The sequence below is a fragment of the Phalacrocorax carbo genome, chromosome 1 (genome assembly GCF_963921805.1).
Source record: "Phalacrocorax carbo chromosome 1, bPhaCar2.1, whole genome shotgun sequence".
In the NCBI taxonomy this organism is placed as follows: Eukaryota; Metazoa; Chordata; class Aves; order Suliformes; family Phalacrocoracidae; genus Phalacrocorax; species Phalacrocorax carbo.
Window position 1 is genome coordinate 25,682,789 of NC_087513.1, and position 21,673 is coordinate 25,704,461.

General features: G+C 42.3%; 1 protein-coding gene across 4 annotated transcripts in view; it reads left to right on the top strand.

Moving 5' to 3' along the window:
- Positions 1–3,387: 3,387 nt before the first annotated feature.
- Positions 3,388–21,673, top strand: part of AASS (aminoadipate-semialdehyde synthase) — a 33,098-nt gene continuing 14,812 nt past the window's right edge. Inside the window, exons 1-15 of one of the 4 annotated variants that reach the window (XM_064446561.1) lie at positions 3,388–3,502; positions 5,586–5,806; positions 6,952–7,128; positions 7,784–7,868; positions 8,616–8,683; positions 8,797–8,943; positions 9,945–10,023; positions 10,113–10,240; positions 10,413–10,561; positions 11,758–11,880; positions 12,033–12,144; positions 12,618–12,677; positions 12,772–12,839; positions 16,675–16,796; positions 21,181–21,310. In XM_064446561.1, the coding sequence (XP_064302631.1) occupies positions 5,594–5,806; positions 6,952–7,128; positions 7,784–7,868; positions 8,616–8,683; positions 8,797–8,943; positions 9,945–10,023; positions 10,113–10,240; positions 10,413–10,561; positions 11,758–11,880; positions 12,033–12,144; positions 12,618–12,677; positions 12,772–12,839; positions 16,675–16,796; positions 21,181–21,310 (1,661 nt within the window). In that variant the 5' untranslated portion in view covers positions 3,388–3,502; positions 5,586–5,593. Of the gene's footprint in view, positions 3,503–3,613; positions 3,964–5,585; positions 5,807–6,951; positions 7,129–7,783; positions 7,869–8,615; positions 8,684–8,796; positions 8,944–9,944; positions 10,024–10,112; positions 10,241–10,412; positions 10,562–11,757; positions 11,881–12,032; positions 12,145–12,617; positions 12,678–12,771; positions 12,840–16,674; positions 16,797–21,180; positions 21,311–21,673 lie in introns of those variants that run through there. The other 3 variants (XM_064446570.1, XM_064446553.1, XM_064446580.1) reach the window with 3 other exon arrangements.

Consider the following 21,673-nt stretch of genomic DNA (forward strand, 5'->3'; position numbering starts at 1 on the left):
CCGACAGGATCTAGTAGGTGTCTAGATCATATCATTGCCCCCACAAAGGGCAGTGGAAACTTGTAAAAATGTTTTCATTACCGTCACAGTAGCGAGGGCACTCAGCGGTGACTCAGATATAAGTCCCTTCAGTTATAAGTAGTCACTTACAGATAGTCTCTTCCAACGTAAAAAACTGAAAGGCTCACCTTAGAAACCCCAGTTTTCTAGTCCTTATGCTACAGACATATGTTTTTAAGCCAATGTTTTGAACGACACTGCAACTTTGAAAACAGCCCTCAACTTCCTAGTAGAGTGCTCTAAGTATTTGGCTAATGGCCAAATTGGAGTATGGGAGACAAGGGAGGGTATCTGCGTAACATTTCCATTGGCAAGGCAGATCTGGCTTGGCAAAGGTGCCCAGCTCCTGGGGAGAGTTCACAGCTGACAGCTCTTGGCAAGAGAAGTCAGCTCCTTTCCAAGCAGTGTTAGGTTCAGGCATGGTGCCTTCTGGCATGCTCTGCTGAGTTGCCAGAGTGGCTCCCACTCAGTTCCTGTAAATAACTCTCTCCATCCATTTCCCTGTAGCGCAAAGGCTGAGCTCCCAGCTCAGGCCTGGGAACGCCAGGGAAAGGCAGAGCATGTTGTAGGTTTCGTCATTCATTTCTCTGGGTTCAGGTTCCTATGTGCAAAACTTCGAAGAGTACTGAGAAATAATTAGGCACTAAACTATTGTAGACAGTCCTAAGATAACATCTTACTCAAAGAAAGAACTTCCCCAAAAATTGAAAACTTAGAAAATAATAAGACCCCTTCAAGTAGATTTGGTGAGGTCTACTTGCTACAATAGATCAATCATGGTTTGTTTCTCAATTAATTCAACAAAGCAAGCAGCTCCTAAAATACTTACATTAATTTAATCAAAGCCAGCCTATACGTGACCCTAACAATGGATTCAGCCGTGTACTTTATACTAGTTTACAATTTGAGGTGATCAGTATGACGAAATCACATAGAATGATGAGGGACCATCAGTATTGTGTCTTTTTCAGTGTCATGGTTGAATTAAATTCTACAGCCATCAAATAATTACACGCTTTTGCAAGAACGGTCATATTTCAGTTGAATTTTGTGGATAAGAACAAGCAACTTTGCACATACCCACAATTCCATTTTTGCCAAAGTCCGTATTTGCATTTCATCATAAAATGAAAAAAACCCTCTGAAAAATCAGTTCTTTAAATAGCCTAGAATCACTGAGTGTGAGAACGAGAGAATGGCGTAATTCCTATAATTCACTTTCTGCACTTCAACTGAATCTGCCTCCAATGAAGCAGCTTTGGCAAAGTTTATCAATAAAACAGAAAAAAGAATACATTTTCTAAAAGGCGCGGATATATTTATACTCTGCATGTGTAACTTATAGAACTATATCTGCTTTATTAAGCCCACAAAGTGGAAATTAGACATGAGGGCATACACACAATGCCCTTGTACAACAGCAATATTTCCTTAAGTCTTTGGGGCCAAGCAGAAAGCTCACTGTGGTTGAGAGGTATGGTTTCTTCCTCTGCCCCTGACCAAGGGATGGGGGCAGCTTGCACGGTATGTTCACAGACAATATCTTGACAACCTGTGTTCTCATCTAGAATTGTTGTTGTTACTACAGCTTTTTAATTTACTTCTATTTGGTTGGAAACCAAGGGCAGTTACTGCCCTTGTTCTCATGGCAGATGGATTCCCAAATCCAGTGCTCTTCGAGTCCTTCTAGACAGCCATTCCTTGCCATGTCTTCCCACCTACAGACACAGCCCCTACCTACTGCAATGGATGTCTTCCCAAGAAGAGCAGAAGAAGGGCAGGAGCTTCTGCAGGGCTGGGTGTGCTCTAGACCTCACACATCAGAGAGGTAGGGAAAAAAGGGTCCAGGAGTTAGCTGGATGAGGTAACTTTCTTCTCCAGCAAGGAAAGGAAGGGAATGAAGATCCTGCAGGAATACAAGGCAGATTGTAGAAGGTTCTGGTCACTGAGGTTGGGCAGGGAAGTATGGGAGTTAGTGAGTGGAGAGAAAGGCTTTGTACTCACACAGTATCTATAAACCCCACTGATTCTGTCCATTTTGCTGAGGCCTTAAACTCTCAAAATCTCTGCTGATTCATTCCAGGTCTTACTCCCTAACACACACCTCCCTGTAAAACTTGTATTACAGTAGCAAACCTGAAGTGCAGGTCAAGCCTTGATGCTGTTTTCCAGCTCTCACATCCTGCCCTGAGTTAGGAAAATATTTGCCTCTAAACCAGGGAACTGAAGTCACAGATTATCATTGTCAGTTGGATGCTGCCTCCAGCAGCAGGAGGAGGAGAGGGAAAAGCTCAGGGTCATATTATGATTTTAAAGAAAAGTCAGAAAACTATAAGGAGAGAGTAATCTATGAAAAGGTACCTCTAAAGCCGTGTAGTGGCAGTACCATCAAAATTTAACTCTCTCTTAAAAAGAGGTCAAGTGTTACAGGTGGAGCAGCCTGCGCCGTGGCTCCAACTTCTCCCTCTTCACAGTGAGATCTCACTGCGGCACAGCGGGACGCGGACCAGTTCTCCTCAGACCCTTTAGTCCTCGCTGCTCCGCCGAGCGCAGGCACGATGCCTCACATTCTCACACTCTGTAGCAAGGTCCTCGCATCCGCTAACAGAGACCGGTAACAGCAACTGCATCTGCTGGCCCGCGGAGACTGGCGGAGGTGCACTTCCCACAGCCGGCCTTCCTCCGAAAGGAAAGCTCTTCTTCACCCCGCAAACCTGGTGCATGACTCCAGCTTTCCTTTGGCTTCTTACATGTAATTTTCATGATTTTAGCTACAACAGCCCATTACTATTTGTGGTAAGCCAATTTAGCAGTTGAGGCCCATCATAAAGGACCTAATTCAAGGCCTAAGTTCCAGCTGAAACTTGGCAGCAGCAAACGCAAGAAATGGTGGGTCATTTCTGTTTGCCAGGCCAAGTGGCTTTACCGCCTCCCGTACTGCGTTAAAGACACTTGAAAGGAGCGGCGTGCCTGAACGCACGGGAGTGGTTTGAGTCTATGCGTTCCAGGAACACGGTCGGACCGGGGGGCCGCGGGGAGGACGGGGATGCGGCGGGTCAGCGGTGGCGGAGCCCGTGGCACTGCCTCGGGGGCGGCCGCGCCGCTGCGGGCAGCCTGCAGCGACTCGCGTGGGGGCGGCGGGGATCCCCGCGGCGTACCGGGGCCCGGCAGGCCGCGGCGACGCCAGCACCCCCCCGCCCCAGGCCGCCGCCGGGCGACATGGCGGGGGCGGCGGGCCTTCCAGGGACCGGGGGCGGTGAGCGGGCGGGCCGGCCTCCGCCGTGACGCCGCGGCAGGACCCCTCCCCATTGGCGGTCAGCGGAGGGTGTAGCCGGAGGGCGTCCCGCGGTTGGCTGTCGCCCTGGGCGTCGGCGGAGCGCTGGAGGCCGGAGGGAGCCGGGCCGAGCGGCCGCACCGCCCCCGCCGCCCCGCTCGCCCTCAGGTAGGTCCGGCGCGGCCGCCGCCCCGCTCCGGCACCCGGCGGCGGGGCCCTGCGCTCCCCCGGCAGCGAGCGCGGCCTGGCGGCTGCTCTGCCACGGCCTCCCGCGGCCGGTGCCTGCGCCTCCCCTTGCCTGCCCCTGCCTCCCCTTGCCTGCCCCTGCCTCCCCTTGCCTGCCCCTGCCTCCCCTTGCCTGCCCCTGCCTCCCCTTGCCTGCGCCTCCCTGCCCCTCTTGACGGGGGTTTTCTGCTTTTCCTGCGCACCGTCCCTCCTGGCAGGAGGCTGGAGGGGCCCTGTGGGACCCACGGCCGCAGCTTCACGGGGGCGAAACACACTGGCAGCGCCGGGCGCTTTAGTTTAGCTGGGTCTCAGGGGGAGGCACAAGTTGCCCGTACAAGTGTATTAATCTCACTCTAGAAATAGGATCATGTTCAAAGTGTGTGCTGTGATCAAATGCATTGCTGGTTTGTTTGTTGTTTTTTTTTTTTTAAAATTTTATTTTTGCCTGTAGAGCTCAGTGCTATTTTAGTCTCAGGGAAACTGAAAGTAGTGTGGAACAGCCCTCGCAGCAGGGGCGATGAAGAGCCGGTGCCGTCGGGCTCCCTCGCTCAGCCGCCGTGCTGGGCAGGCCGGAGAGGATTCGCCAGCTCTGCAGGCTTTGAATGCTAAAGTTACTTTCACTTTTACGTGAGGATATCGGTATCGCCGTGGCTAAGCCTGAGCATACACGGGAAGGCATGCGGATGAACCTCTGGCCTGCCAGAGGTCGCTCAGAGTGTTTGCTTACTGCCCTGATGTCCCCTCACATGCTGAAAGTGCAGGGCAGCAGTCTTGTGGGACTCCTCTGTGTGAGTGAAATTTGCTTCACTGCAGGCTTGGGTATGAGGTACAGTGCGTTGGTATGAACTGCTCTCATCACTACATTTTAGTGTGCAGTAGCAGTGACGTGGGACAAGTCTTCCTCTGGTTTTGAGAGGAACAGCTGAAGAGCAGTGTCGTAACTCCAGCTTCTGTACAGTAACTTCTGTTGGTGTACAAATCCAGCGATGGTAGGAAGACCACGCCTGGAGCTAGCATAGAGGACTGCGTGCTTCCATTCATGCCTTCCCTTGTGTACTAGTTTTTCTGTTTAAGCAAGCCTGGAGTTAAACGGGACCTCTTAAGGCTTTAGGCTTATAGAGATTTTACAAGATTGAGGCATGGGGACAAACTGGATTTTCCAAGTGATTCGGATACAGAGGTGCATGTAATTAGTTAAAATTGCTTTGGAAACAAAGTTCACATCTTTGAAGCCTCTGTCTCTGAGATCCACAATTTTTAATTGCTTAAATATTGGAAGTCCTTAGGCTCCTGTGCAGAGCCCTTGCCATTCACAGCAGACCTAAGCATTGGCATGTATGCTTTGTTGGGAGTGAAGAGGAGGAGAGAGAAAATAAAGGGATAATCCTCTACAGTGGGAATCTGCACTAATAAAGCTTTTCCACTTTGCATAAAATTTTGATTAGGAAGAAAACCTGTTGCTCCTGGCCACACATATGCTGACTGCTAAGCAGTAGTTAAGGTCTTGTCCTTATCTTCCATTCTCAGCTTGTGTAAGAATTAGTTATGTAAAAATACTTAGCATTGTTCTTACATAGTGGGCTTTCTCTTTTAATCAACTGCTTGTATTATAGCCTGTGTTCTACTTCCTTTCTCTGATTTGTTGCTTTTTACTGTGCTCGGTGCAAGCTTTTGGTAAGTGCTTGGTCTTTGCATGTTTATGCTAACAAATGAATGTAATTGGTATCTTTACATTTCCAGAATTCTTTTTAAGCAGTGTAATTAAAAACTTGGTACATTAGACTTCGAAAGACTTCATTTACAGTAGTACAAACAATTTGTTTCTGTAAGGACACCCCACCAAACTGAGACACTGCAAAGTACGCTGAAAGTAAATTAATGTCTCTCAAAAGCAGGGTGTAACTGGAGTATGAAGTATCTGGTTTGTGTTTTACAGCAGATGTTAAAGGAGACCAGGACTTTTGCACAATGTTTGAGGCATACGTATACATGTATTATTTTACTACTTTGTCTTTGCTGCCACCAGGCTTTACCATGCTCCGAGCCTTTAGTCACACAAACGGTAGGTGCGCGTTCCATTATGCTAAGTGTTGGCATCATCGTAAGTCTGTGCTGGCAATCAGGAGAGAAGATGTTAATGCATGGGAAAGAAGAGCACCTCTAGCACCAAAACATGTTAAGGAATTGACACAGATGGGATACAAGGTCTTGGTACAGCCGTCAAACCGGAGAGCCATCCACGAAAAGGTAAGGTCCCGTTTTGAGTTAGATAAGCGAAACCATAGTTCAGGAAAAGTAATATTCAAAGGATATACAGAAGAAAATGTATTATTAGTTTTGTTGTTAAAAGGGGAGTCATTGTGTCCTTGTGGAGAGAAAAAGGAGTAGTTTGTTTAGCCTTTTAATGTAATGTTGGCACATTGGTGGGTTTTTGGAGTTGTTTTTATTGATTGCTTGCCCTTTCGTCTGTCTCTGAAGAAGTTCTGGGTGTTCTTGAAGTAGAATCTTGGGAATTCATTTAATGTTGGTCGTTTCGTCTTCTGTTTGTATGGAGGCAACACTCTAAAAGATAAGCATATTTAAAAAAAAGAGGAAGGACAAATGTGGTGAATCCTATTCCTGCTTCAATCCCATTCCTCATGTAAAATGAGGAGAGGGTTTTTTTTTAATTTATTGCTGTGACCTTCAGGACTGAGAGCTTTTACAGTTCTCGTAGCAGCGGTAATACTCTGCTGTAAGGTATCTGAGCCAACAGATGAAAATTGAAACGTAAGTAGGGCATCAGTGATCACTTGCACATACCGCCTTTTAATTAAGGCACAGTGCTGGTTTTCACCAAAGCATAGATCACATTCACTACACAACTACGATCCTGAAAGTTGGAATTTTAATATGTTTTTGAGTTAGGGGATAACAAAAATAAATTTCGATATGGGAGTCATTCTTTTAGAAGCTGCTTTTCAGCTTGGACTTAGTCGTACACAATTTTATAAAATCACGTCATCAGTCTTCAGATTAATTTGTCAGATTTCTCTAAACTTTTTCCCAAGTATCTCAACACATATTCAACAGACAAAAGACTGTTCATTATTGCAATACTATTAGATACTTTAAGTGTAGTAAAATATCCTTTATGTAGTCTGTGAATTTAAGATGAAGGGTTTTACTAGCACATAGTTACGATTTGGCCTTGTATAATAGGATGTTAACATGGAAATTTAGTTCGATATTTGATACCCCTTTTGATAAAGAGGTTTATGGACATATCACAGCAGTAACTTTTTTTCTGCTTTATAGAATTATCAATTTGTCCTTGGTTCTATTTGCTTATGTGCTGAGATCTGAATATGGAAAAAACCAGAAAAATTTACTTTGATTTTTCTCTTCCGTAGGATTACATCAAAGCAGGTGGCATTATTCAAGAAGATATTTCCGAGGCTTCTCTGATAGTAGGTGTGAAGAGACCTCCAGAAGACAAATTAATCCCTAAAAAGAACTATGCCTTCTTCTCTCACACTATTAAAGCCCAAGAGGCAAACATGCCCCTTTTGGATGAGATTCTAAGACAGGTAAATCTTGTTATAGCGAAGACAATTGGCTGTTAGCATGGGGTGGAAGCTGAACTTAATGCTGAAGTGTGATTGAAAGCTTGCTGCCTAGTATGGCTACTTTCAGCATGCATATTTGTAGATAGCTAATGAAGACTGTTTTCAGTATCCTTTCCTGGAGCTGAGTATTTCTTGCTCAGAGGATCTCATACTAGCAATGCTACTCTGTTTCCGTGCGTAAGGCAGTTGAATTTCGAGCATGTTATGCTCAAGGGAGGTTCATGCTGTGTGAGCACGAAGGCTTGTTGGCAAGTTATGAAGCTAGAGTGCATATTGGTCGTTCCAGAGGGAGGCAGCCAGTTCACTCAGAAATGAGCAGCCTCTTGGCAGGGGATGTGAATGGATCTGCAGCAGCTGGAGTGGCACATTGGGGAGCTCTGTGCCAAGTGAGCATGGGCAGTGCAGAGACTCTTTAAACCAGGAATTCAATACAACCTTTAGGTTTTTGGTTTTATACTTAAATCTTGTTATAAATTATTTGCCTTCCTCATATACACCATCAGCCTCTATCGCGAAGGATGACAAAAGCATACGAAAAGATACTTCCTAGGAGAGCAACGTGCCACTGACTGCATTCGCTGAAAATTTTAATACTCAGTTTGCTATGTATTTTCAGGAAATTCGACTGTTTGACTATGAAAAAATGGTTGATCATAAAGGAATGCGAGTTGTGGCCTTTGGAAAGTGGGCTGGTGTAGCAGGTATAGTGCATAAAGTAAAGGCAGGCTTGCAACAAGTAACATCTTGTAATACTTCTGGTTGTCTGCGTTTCCTGAAAGTTGGGGCTTGCAATAAGATTTTAACTGCATTTTTAACTCTTGCTTTTAAAAGCTTTTTTCCATTCTGCTTTGTGCTCCCTATTTTTGATGAGACTACATGTCAAATAGTCCTGTGGATTCCTGGCAAATCTACTACTTTATGTTGTCTTGAAGTCCCATTTGTCTGTTCAACTAATCTGAGGCAGACTAAATATCGAGAGATCAGCTGAATAGGCTTTTGAAAGAGATGGCTGCTGTCAGTCCTGCGACTTTGAACATCTGTTTGTCACTCTGTTATCCATTTACACCGATTTTTGTGAGGCATGGTTCTCATTCCTTTCCACTGAACTTCAACTCTGTTTCTTCAGGAGAATCTCTTCATTATCTCCTTTTTTTGGAATCTGGTGATGTGGATGCATCTCATAAAAGGATATCTGAGTATTAAATAGTGCTGAAATACCTAATGTGGGCCAAGAGCAGGTTTAAGGTCATGGCCTGCTATTGAATTTCTCCTTCCCTGGTTTTATGTAGACCTTCTTTAGAAGTAAAGTATTCATAATAAAAGACGGTCAAAAATAGAATGATTTTAGACTTCATTCAGTCTGCAGTTTCTAACTATGCACATTTATAATTAACACTGTTGGGCTGATTTTTTCTTTTTTTTCCTTTTTTTTTTTTTTTAAACAATAGGAATGATCAATATTCTACATGGACTGGGATTACGATTTTTAGCCCTGGGACATCACACTCCCTTCATGGTAAGAGTACACATGTATGTATTTTTCTTTAGGAAAATGACCTCCAAGCATCTGCTAATTATCTGTATTTGAATATGGGAAATATCCTGATGGCTCTGTGGCTTTGATTTCAGCACATTGGGATGGCACATAACTACAGGAATAGCAGTCAGGCTGTGCAGGCAGTACGGGATGCCGGGTATGAAATTTCACTGGGATTGATGCCAAAGTCAGTTGGGCCCTTAACATTTGTGTTTACAGGCACTGGTAATGTTTCTAAGGTAAGAATTCTGTCTTCAAGATGAAATGCTATATCATTTTTAGTAGAACTTCTTGGCATTTGATACATATCAGGTTAAATGGGTTGATGGGTTCATTTTGTTTGCTTGGACTTCAGGTTTTCCTTTGCCAGTAAGCATTTTTAAGTATCCTAAACTTATGCCTTTGGGATGAGATCATGCCTGACAAGGCTGACTGCACTAACCTCTTACCATAAGAAATGGGTTAAGTCCTACTGCTACTCTCTCCTTTCCCACCTGCATGATTTTTGTCTTCCTCTCTCCCCTCCTTTGACTCGGCTCACAAGGTATGTTGAATCACCCCATTAAAGTATGGGGGAAAGAATTTTTTTTTCTAATACTTGCTGAGTTTTTGCATCTGTTTTTATAGCATTGACTTGGCTTACAAGTGCTGGACTTCAGACCTGTTTTCTACGACATAGGGAAAAGGCTTACCCCTGGTTTTGGCCACAAAGATCAGTTAAATAGGCTCCAGTTATAAAGTGAAATCACTGCCTGTGTAAATGTGTGCTTTCTGGACAAAAGGATAGTGTGTCTGAAAGGGCTGAGTTCTATGACCACAGCATATTGGGAAGGTCATCTTGAAGTTCTTTGCCTTTAGAACAGACTGGTTGGTGAGGGAGTGGCTTCAGGAGTCTTCCCTAAAGAGAAACTGCTCCTCCGAGTGGCAGCAAACCATCTATTGTGGCTGAGCTGAGGCCTCCCAGCTCTGACATGAGGAGTATAAACCAGTTGTTGGACTGTGGGTCAGGCATACTGCAGTAATGGGGAATGATGTAAATTCCTTGTACATAGAGCCCAGGCAGCTTTGTTTTGGATAAGCAGGGGTATGTGTGAAGGTTTGTACATCTCTGAAGATGTTCTCTGGCAGGACTGTCAAGTTGCGCGTGGCATTTTTATATTTGTTTTCACACACCAAAAGAGCAGTGTTACGCTACCTTTGTAGCCTCTGCTCATTCTGAATCCTACTTCATGGTCTACAGGGTGCTCAAGAAATGTTCAATGCCCTCCCATGTGAGTTTGTGGAACCACATGAGTTAAAGGAAGTTTCCAGATCTGGAGGTATGCTGTGACAATAAAGTGTTTGAAAACACTGGAACCCTTTTTGTCCAAGTATAACAGCTAATTTATTTATTTTTTTTTAACCTCAGACCTCAGAAAAGTCTATGGGACAGTGTTAAGTCGTCACCATCATCTTGTAAGGAAACGTGATGGACTATATGATCCAGCAGACTACGATAAACACCCAGAACTTTACACTTCTCGCTTTAACACTGATGTGAGCATCTCCTCTGTTCTTTTATGAAAGGTTTTCCGCACAGTGTTTGTAGTTACTACACCTTTGCATATCCATTGACTGAGAGAGCATTCATTTAAAACACTAGATCACGTGCTTTGAGCTTCTTAAAGTACTAGATGTGAACATCAAGCATCTGTAACTTTCTCTGCAGATTGCACCCTACACAACTTGTTTAATTAATGGCATATACTGGGAACAACATACCCCTCGCTTGTTAAGTCGACAGGATGCTCAGAAGCTGCTGGTGCCAATTAGATCTGCTGCTGGTGCAACGGAGGGCTGTCCTGAGTTACCACACAAGTAAGACACCTCAGTTCACTCATAACAATTCTGCACCTCCATGATTAAGCCATAATGTTAGGCAGTTTCACCAAAGTATCTACCAAATGATTCTGTTTCTTACCTTGTTCCTCTTGCATGTTGTGAAGTGCCCTATTGATTCTGCTTTCATTCTTCTGTGCTTTGCAGTCTTGTTTTCAGTTTGAAGTTTTTGAAAACATCGCAGTACAAATGATTGACAGGTATCGGCTGTCTTTCTGCAAAGGTAGTTCTGCCATTGATCCTTGCGCAGGATCCAATACAAACAGCACGACAGCTGGGAAATGTACCTACTACACCATTATTGCTGGAATTTTCTAGGTCCTCGCAGAATTTGTTGGTTAAGTCCTTCCTACCCTGTCATTTGGCTTGTACAAGTCCAATAACTGTTCCTTAACACCTCTGATTTCTGCAGCAGGTAGTGGGAATGCTGCACAGCTCTGAATAGCTTTAAGGATGGAACTTGGGGTGCAAATCCAGGTTGACCCTCCTTTCAGTAAGGGTAGGAGCCACCCTTTCTCTAATAGCCTTGTGTAGTAATTCTCTGGGAGACTGGCCCAGGGATGGGTTTGGGGAGGATATAGCAGTGTATCCTGGTGAGGAAGCGGGTCTTTGTCTCTTTTCTGCCCACCGCTGACCCCTTTCTTTCTCTCACTTGACAAATAAAGAATTTAAGCATTAACCTTGAGTGGAGCCAGATGTTGTGGGTTAGGCTAATGAATGCTCCAGCTGTGCCAGCTGTCCATGAACTGAAAGGAGGCAGCAGCCTCTTTAGGTTTCCCTTTACAATGATGAAGTTATTCTAGCACAGGACTGCCCAGTGACAGCTTGGGGGAATTGGTAGATGGTTAATGAATGGGAGGTGTTGGAAGTACATGGAGTACAGGGAAAAATGATGGAGGGGTGCACTCTCCTGGTCTATGGGAAGTTTCGCATGAAATATGGATCCTGTTGATGTGAGTGGAAATCTTATGCGTACAGAAGGGTCAGATTTCCTGATTTTTCTGGAGGTCATTGTGTTGTGGTGACTTCTAAATTGATTAAGGTGAATGAAGCTAAAAGTCTGATCTTGTGCACATCTCTCTTATTTCCTGTTCACTTGTGATCTCTTATGCCTATGTTCCTTAGTAATTTGGGTAATGCTCTATTCCTTTCTCTTTTTTATTTAATTGCTTTAGACTTCTGGCAATATGTGATATTTCAGCAGACACTGGAGGATCTATAGAATTTATGACGGAGTGTACAACAATTGACAGTCCATTTTGTATGTATGATGCTGACCAGCATATTATTCATGACAGGTGGGAGAGCCTTTAATTTTTATTGCTTTCCTCTGTAATTTGGACAGTGAATCATTATACTGAAAAATCATGCATTTAAAACACTTCTGAAAGGTGGTACCTGAAAGGTACCAAGGATAAATTGATCAGAAGAGCTATGTTCTTTCTTTCAGTGTTGAAGGCTCTGGGATTCTGATGTGTTCCATTGACAATCTGCCAGCACAGCTTCCTATAGAAGCAACAGAGTACTTTGGTGATATGCTTCTCCCATATATTGAAGAGATGGTAAGGTCTTTTGTGTCCAAAAAGAAGGTAAAAGGCTCGGACTTCGATCAGCTTGTTTGTTGCTTTTCTGGTCTCCTGCATACCTTCAAAAGGACTCTGCTGTAGAACATAACTGACTTCATACTTCAAAAAAAAAAAAAAAGCTTTCTAAGTCTTCTTAGGGATTTGTCAAGAACACTTTCTGTAGGCAGGAAACAGGCTTTGGCAGGTAGTTCATTGCTCCTGGGCCCTGCAGTAGATGTCTAAATCTGATTTTCTTGGGACACTCAATGATCGGTCACAATCAGACTGCTGTTTGAATTCTTCTATTTTCATAAAAGTCAAGGGATGCTGATCAGGGCCAGGAGAATTTCAGATCTACAAGATGTTGGTATTGTTGCATGCATTTAAATGTTGCTTAAAATCTTGATGTTTACTCTGAAAAAAATTATGGGAAATAAAATGACCTGATTTTAAATAACTTATCTCCACAGCTGTTATCAGAAGGCTCAGAACCTCTTGAAAAACAGAATTATTCATCTGTTGTTCGAGATGTAAGTTTTGCAGTTTGGCACTCTGCTTGTCTTCCTCTGCTTTAAAACGTACAGGTACAAATAAAACCTCAAAATTTGTTTTGTGCATTTCTAGGCAGTGATTGCGTCCAATGGCTCACTGACACCTAAGTATGAATATATCCAGAAGTTGAGGGAGAGCAGGTAATGTATAGGTTCTTAAAGTTTGTTTGGTTCAGGATTTAAAAAAAAGTCTGTATTCTACCTCCCTTTTTGCATTTATATACTGTTGTGTTTTGGTGAAATACTGCTATATTGCACAGTGCCTAAATGTCTTCTAGCCTGATGATTTCCTTCTTTCTTCACGCACATTGCCTAAATCATTAACCTGTGTTGTTAGTAACTTATACTGAAGTTGAGGAAGTGGTCGTTTTTCTCTTTCTTACCTTATGAAGATTGTTTTACCACAGGCAGAAAACAGCCACATGCCAGTATTATCCTGTTACTCCTTGCCCTTTTAAAATGGATATAACATACAGTCCTTTGAAAGGAATGGCTGAAAGGAAAAGGCTCTCTAATATACCTCGAATCTAGTTTCCTCTAGTATGGCTCAAGTGCTGTGCTGTATGGTATTGTTCTGTGGCTGGATGTATTCAGGAGCCTCTGTGAGACTCTCAGACTTTTCATTACACTCCTGTAGCTGCAGCTGTAGCTACCACTTCATCTGTGCCCTGTCTCAGTAGTTATCAGCCAGTGGAAACATGAAAGAAGTAGCATTGAGTGGGTTAAGCTAACAAAAGTATAAATCACCTGGGTATCCTTTCCCTTCCCCTTGCTCCCTATTATTAACAAACACCTATAATCTGCCTATGAAAAATGTTAATTTGACATTAAGTGGGTACCTCTGGCTTCATGTTCATGGTCAGTGCCAGCTGTGCTATTCATCATGTAAAAGTTGAAATTGGTCTGACCCCAGGCACTGCATGCACTAGAAGTGTAGTGTGTTGACTCTTGCATGCCAGACTTCTCCAGTTCCCTTTGGGAACTTCGGGAGTTCTGTTTATGAACTTGTGCGTGACGAGCTATGGGTGCATTTTCCACCCAAAGTAACATGCTCTTTGCCTCTCAAAGACTCCAGCTCACACTGGTTTTAGTTCTGTGCTGTTTGGTAGACCACCTCAAGAGGATGTCTCTGTAACAAATTTTCCTATTCCTTGCTCAGCGTCTGGTCTTTTTGCTTTCTCCACAGTCACTTGCATGGTCTTGTGTGAACTACCCTGAGAATCTGGAGACTTGAATCCCGAGGGGGGTTTTGTGGGCAGATTTTTTATATTTCTGCAGACCTGTGTGTTGCATGTGATGTTCAGTTGTCCATCGATGTTCCTCACTTAGCTGTCAGAAAAGCAAGACCTGCTAACAGTACGCTCCTTTACTTCGCAAACTTTGTAGATAATGCAAATGAAAGCAGGGATTTTACTGCTTAAAGTGTGATGGTTTGGCTAGAGGTGGGCTCTTGTTTAGAGCCTGTCGGAGTTATGTGGCTTGTGTTATTACTCTAGCAAAGTATTATGCTGTCTCTCGTTTAGTTTCTGAGGGCTCTTTTTAGACTAATTTCTTATACCGTTTGGAGGTACATGAACATTTCGGGCTTTAGTGTAGCCAGACTATATGAGCTGAACTGTCTTGGGTGCTATCAGAATGCAGGAGCAGTTTGGTTTACAAAACTTCCCTCCATCTTTTCACCTTTACTGGCTTCATACCTGCTACTGGTTCCTCATCCACCCCTGCAGTGGCATATTCCATTAACAATGTGGACCTCTCAGTATTACTGTTGTTTGTTCGTAGCTTAACGTAACTGAATTATTTAAACTTGTATGTAGAGAATAGGCATGATCTGAAATGTTCTTTTCTGGGTTTGTGTAGATTCTGTTCCCACTCTTGATGGGTCATTCAGCAGCTCATGTTTGTGCCTGTCCTAGGGCAGACATGCTATGTTTGATCCAAGTGTGACCTCATTCTAGACACTGGAAAAGTTTATAATAAATATTATAAGAAGCTTGATTGCAAAATCCAGCTTTATTTCGTGTAGGAAGTCTTCCCTTTGTGAACGCTGTTGCTCCAAGCTCCTGTGTACCACTATTGTTCCCTGTAAGTAAAAGGCGGAGAGGAATTTTCTCTTTCCTTGCCTGTGAGGGTGTAGCAGTGGAAGATGTTCTTTTAGAATCAATAGGAGGAGGAGGAAGGTCCTTGGGTTTGTCATATGAAAGGGTATGATGGGCTTAGGAGGCTTTCTGTGAATGGATTAAATAATGAAATCTATGAAACTTGTATGAAGGTCAAAATGTACAGTAATCTATAGTAATAATTTAGATAGATTAAAGAAGTGATACATTAGTACATCCCATTCAGATTTAATGAATTGAAAAGAATGACTTTTTAAAAAATTTGAATTAAGCCTGAAAGTGGACGAAGGGAGGATGTAACGTCTGGAATTTTGGAGTGTAATTCAAGCTTTAGAAATACTCAGACACAGTTAGTAGGCTGGAATGTGCTTCAGACAGATGATATGGATGTATTTGGTATTGATTTAACTCTCTTCACTCAGGGTAGTTTTTCAACACTATTGTTTGAGGCCTTGTTCCCCCAGATGTGCTCAGGTCCTTCATGCCATGCTTTAGGTCATGCAATACTGCTCTTGTTGTTATGCTCTTAGGTATTGCTCTGGTCATTTTTGAACTGAAAAAAACACAACAAAAAAAAAGACTTATGGAGCCCTAAAAAGGTCTGAACCAAACAGTGTTTAGTAGACATATGGTTAGTCCTCTTCTAAGGGCAGTAGCTAAGAGCAAAGTAGACATGATCTTGTCAGCTAGAGGTCAGGATTCCTTCTGTGGCATAATCCACAATGCAGTATATGCCTGTGTAAACTCTCAGTAGATAAAGGGGAAATTGAGGAACTTGCTTATACGCTTATGAAGTTTCTCCTAAGTCTGTGTCTTTGAAGGTCCTACCTATTTATTGACATATTTTTCAGGATATGGGATAAGAAAAGCCAAGCCTCAATCTCCATTAATTATGTTAAAAATAGGGCAATGAACTTCCTTTTCTTCAACAATAAAAAGTGCTTTAAGAATTTTTTAAAATTTGCTATGTATTTGTATCTGCATAGTGATGATACTTCAGACAAACAGTTTTACAGTCCTAATTTTACAACTTATTGCAAATTTAAGCTAAAAGGAAAAGTAGTTATAAACATCCAAAGTGTGTTTTCCTGCTATAATCTATCTATTTATGAGAGCATATTTAAACAACTGCTGAATTACGTTATTCTGGTTGCCAAAAAGAAATGCAAAATCTGATGTGAATACATCTTATATTGAAAGTCTACAGGAGAGGTATTTAAATTTATTTAGGAGAGTAGTAGAAGCTTGGTTGAAACACTTGGTGATGGTTTTCAAATCTGAGTTCTTGACTGCAAACATGATTTCTTAAATGGGCATTAACTTTTATTTGACATCTATTAACTATAATGTTCTTATGATGGACTAATATGAACCTAGTACAACTTCTCTAAAATATGCTTTCACCAGCATGGTTTTGTGTACTTTAACAGTTATCTGTGAGGTAAAGGGAGAAAGGCAGAGCCTGGAGTCCTTTCTGTCAGCCCAACGTGACATAGAAAGCATGGCAGTCCTCAAACGATCAGGTTATGGTAATTTGGCCATTGGGAAAAATATAATGACAACTGAGGAAAAATTTGTTCAACGGCCAGTAGCAATTGGAGAAGCAGTGGAGATGTTGATGGATTTGGTCATGTTCATATTAGAGGAAAGATACTAGAAGCTGTGCGGCGGAAGAATGGAAGCTGTATACTAGACAGTGATTGCCCGGTCTTGGGTTAGATAGCCAGCAACTTGACTCTTGGTCTGAATAGAGCTCTTGGTTTGTAGACTTACTAAAACATACTTATTCTGTTAGCTTTAGCAGCTTACAGTTTCCTTCTGTGTGGTTTTTAATTTTTGCCTGTAACACCTCCTAGGGAATATGCTCAGTCACTGAAGATGGGTAATAAGAAGAAGGTTTTATTACTCGGATCTGGCTATGTTTCTGGCCCTGTACTTGAATATCTCACTAGAGATTCCAGAGTTGACATCACAGTTGGTATGTAAGACTTTGCTTGTTTTTCATAGAAAAGTTATGTCTTATTTGAACCTGTTAGCATGGTAGAACCTTTCTGATAAGTAACAAACTGATCTGGTTCTCAGAACAGATGAAGAAACTAATTGCTATTATGCACAGCAGAAAAGCATTTTGTAGCTTTCTAAGCATTTTAAGTTTATATAATTGACTTGAAAATGACATAGCCACATGCAAAGTTACTGATTGCATGTGTAACCTGTAGGGAAATTAGCAGTATTTTTCCTTCTAACCTGCTTTGGACTTGGGATCGGTTTTGTAGCTAGTCAGTCACTTTTGTTGGTCCTTGGCTGTGTTGTCAGCCCCACACAACAAGATGATGAAATTGTTTTTCTGTGTGAGTGAAGCTTCTGCTGTTGTTATAATCAGTACTGCAGTGGTAAACCTTCAGACCCTGACCTTCCCATCAGCCCCACATGCCTGCTTGTTTATTCCTGCTTGTTTTGGTTTTATCTGGAGCATGTTTCAGGCTGGCTATCTCAAAACCACCTTTCTGTACCCTTGATGGTGGCTTTACCCTGATTCTGTGATTTCAGATATAAAAACCAGGCTGTGTTGCCTGAAAGATACTTTGCTGGGAGGGGGTTTCCTTTAAAACTTACCATTGTATTTCTGTTGATTTTTGCTCTTGTTGCTTTGGTTTGGTTTCTTTTCCCCCCTCATGCTACTTTCATACTCAGTGCTTTTGCTACCCTTCGTGGTGATAACCTAGTACTTTTAACCCTTGGGAAAAGATTAATTGGGAAGAAGAGGGGAACTCTAAGGAAGCCGCACCCTTGTTATTAGGATTACAGCAATGCGCGTTGTCCATCCTCTCATCAGTACGGAAGCTGCATCTAGCCCCTGCGATACAGTAGCAGTAAGGGAAACCAGGTGAACTGGAAGATCTGTTTTGCCAAGCACTGGGCAAACACAAGAGGTGCCTCTTACCTGGGTAGCTTAAAAACATGCAGTTTCTCCAGCACACACACACAAAAGCTTAGAAGGAAAGAGACACAAATATGTTACTTGTCTAATATTTGACAGCAGGCAGGTAGATGAAGAAAACATAAAATGCACATGGCAGTGCCACATTAATTCCCTACTGTTAGGCTACACCACTTTAAATCCAAATGATGAAAATCTTAATCGGGAAACCTTCATGTACTGAATTTTTTTTGTGTTTGCATTTGTAGATGATTTTGCCTAGCTCTTTTCTCTCAGCACAAGCTGATTGATAGGGTACAGAGAATCACCCTCTGCAATGTTTATTTCCCATTGGCTTTGGAGAGTCCATAAGCAAATATGTCCCTAAGTTAGAGGCACAGATGCTTTTAATTCTCCGGTAGCCCATGCTCCACCTGCTGCCTTCACTGCCCACTCCTCTCTCCTGGCAGTGCTCCCATTGCCATCTTTGTGCTGGCAGCATGGTGAGCTGGGACAGGAAACCAATTCACTTTCAGTCAGATGTGGCAAATACTGTTTGCTTTAACCTGGATCTCCTTTTCAGTTCTGCTTTCCTTATAGTGGTAAGTGCTGATGGCAGTAGAAGCAAGATAATAGGAAGGAACAAGCGGAGGCAGGCACAGCCTGGATTTCTTCCTTTTAGTGATTAATATTAGCATATGTGGGATTGGTAGCACTAAGCCATAGGTAAATATTGAAACTAGTCAGATTGAATCTGGGCCTTTCAGTCATATTTGCCCTAAGCAAAAGCTTAATGTTTTTATCTTTCTTATGTTAAAAATGGTGAATGATGTGAATTGGTTTTGTTTTAAGCTATTAACCCATTCTTGGCTATGAATAGGAATTCTGTTAATATGTACTGAAACAGAGTTTTGCAAGATTTCTTTTTTAACCAGATTTATCTATGAATGTACGGCTGCGTGGAATGAAGGATGGGGTAGGCTTTTCTGGGCATGTGTTTGTTTGCTAAATCTGTTAGTTGGCTGTGGTGAACCTACGTGTTCATGAAGACCTTAAAACTAGTTAAGCTTTGCCTGTCTCACTTAAACCAAGCACAGCCTGAAAAAGAAAAACAAATTTTCCTCTTGGGACTTTTTCCTCTCCTGGACTTCTACTGAGCTTCTTGCTCTTCAGTGAAGTAGTCTGTGCTTTTCAAGAAATAGGTACTACCATCAAAAACTGATAGAATACTTCATGTCTGCATTTATTTGGCCAGGTTAGAGAAGTGACTATTTTTAAAACCAGGAGAAAATACATACTGCATAGGGACACTTCAGGCCTCAAGGTAAATTGTCGCACTAATGGTAAATGGTTGTTTTTCAGCAGGATGATGCTAGTCCAAAACCAGTTTACTTTTAAACCAAATTGGGCATACAATTTCTTGGTTGCATACTTCCCTCAAGAGTCAGTGCAACACAGTATTTCATTAAATTGGGAAGCACCAGGCATGTCTTTTCTGTATTTCCATGTGACAATCAAAGCAAGAACAAAACCTCTGCCTGTTTCAATGCTATTTAATTATTCTGCTTCACATGAGGTTGTAAACCTGCAAGGAAAGGCACTTTTTGGGATAGCCAATTATTTTTTATTTTTTCCCTTACCCTTCTAGCTGTGCAGTGCTCCTCCAGCAAATTGATGGACTCATGAATGCTAGTAGTATTTAATACATATAGGACCATCATGCGAGTTTCTGGCATTCTAGTTTTTTCCTACACCTTGTTCTGCCAAGTAGAGCACTGGATGACTCATTTAAATAAGGGTTGGTAGACCCAGGGGGTGGTGTCCCCCCCCAAATCAAAACATGAAGATCAAGTCTATTGTGTGATTATCCACCAAATAAATAAGGAAAAGAAAAATTGCTGCTTGGTTTCATAGTGCTGTATGTGGGATGTCATTGAGTTCCTACTCATTACTGTAACTTTGGTTCTCTTCTCTCGTTTTTGTTGTTTTTCATTTGCCTGATCCTTTTGACTCCCTACCCCTAATTTCCACTAATACTTTAGCTCCAAAAAACCCCACTGGTCTGCCTGAATGGCCTAGTGGTACTTTGGGCTGGGCATAGTAGAGCTGTTACTGTATTTTTCTGCTGGTCATCTTTATTTTTCCCGGACTTCATATGGTAGGAATATCGTTCCAGTTCAGATGAGCCGCCTTCTATCAATAGAAGTATTTGCTACAGCTCTTGCTGCTTTCTTGTGATCTTTCTCTAAAACTTTTCTTGAGCCCAAATGTACACATCCAAGCGCCCTTCTTGTGTGACTGTTATTTGCTTTCCCCACCCTCAAACACTTTCTTCAATTAATCTGCTTCTAGATCCAAGATAACAGTGCATTTCTAAGGATTCCAAAAGAATCTGCTTTTATCACAGAATCGCACAGAATGGTGGGGATTGGAAGGGACCTGTGGAGGTCACTCCGTCCTTCCATCAGTGGTTTGGTCACTTGTTCTTTGAAAACTTTGTAATGTCTTTTTCAGTATGTTTTGACACTTATCAGAGAGTGGCAGGTGTTAACCTGAGATATGAAAGACTAAACCTCCAGTATGTATGTTTTTTAAAACCCTGAATATACCTTGCTACAGGTTTTTATGAGTGGTCAGAGTTAAAGACACGGGCTTTTGGGGTGGATTGCAACCCTGCCTAGCCTCTAGTAAGTGTTGGGTTTTTGTTAATGACACTTTTGTGACACGTTTCTGCATAAGAGATGCATTCATTCAGCAGACTTTTCCCCCTCTGTCTAAAAAACACTTAGGTGTGAATGTGTGCTTCTTTCTGTTTAGTTTATCTGTTTTCCCACCACATGGGTGCTCAGTTACCTGGCAGATGTAGACAGTGCTTCTGTAGGAAATCATGCTGGGAGGACATGTGCACATGATGCAAGTGAGCCAGTGTGTTCTGGGGTGTCCTACTGCACAAAGATAGGTTTAACAGTCCTTTATCTCATGTTCTAGGCCTCCTTCCTCATAGGGTGGAAAACAAGTGAGATGACTTGTGGTTTTGCATAAATAATTTGTGTTGATCTAGTCTGCTGACAGGAAAACTGCAGTTAAAATTTCTGTTAATTTTAAGTATGCCCACAAAGTTGGTAGTTGGTTATACGTCTGTTCTTGTCACACAATTTAGCAGTGAGTGGTTGTTTACTTCTGAGGGTAAGTATTTTTTGTCGATTCTTGTTCTTAAGTTATAGCTGCTATGGCTTGACACTGGCAATTGATAAGAAAATTGACTACTTGAGGGGAAGTAAGGTGCTTTATGCCTGATTTCTCTTCAACTGTTAGTGAAGGAAAACATCCATGCAACTGTTTCTCTTTGGGAAGAAGGAGGTGTGTATAAAGCACAATTATATGTGGGAGTGCTTTGGATTTACCTTCATCTTTAGGTAACAGTTGATGTGTTTTACAACAGCATCTGTCATGAAGGAACAGCTTGAACAACTGACAAAAAAATACAGCAACGTTACTTCAGTTCATATGGATGTCATTAAGCATGAGGAAAAGCTGTCCTCTCTGGTGAAGAAACACAACCTTGTGATCAGGTCAGAATTCTCTGTAAAACATGATAGACCTAAGTCATGCTGCTTCTTTCTCTTTGATCACTGACCTAAATCGACATGGTAACTTTTTTATTAATGCTCAAGAACTGGGGTGATATTTATGTATGTAAATAGTTATAACTGGTCACTGCCTTCTCACATAGCAGGGCATCAGGACCTTCAAAGGTGTTTTGGCTGCATCACCAATTATGTGGACAGCCTTCTTAGTGTGAGGGGCAAGCTGTGACCACCAATGTATGTGTTGCTGGGGTCAAATTTGCATGTTTTCAGGAGGAGGCAAAATTCTGACATCTTGGTCATTTCTCCTGAATATCCCATTAAGAATGTTCTCTTTCCAGGTATTGA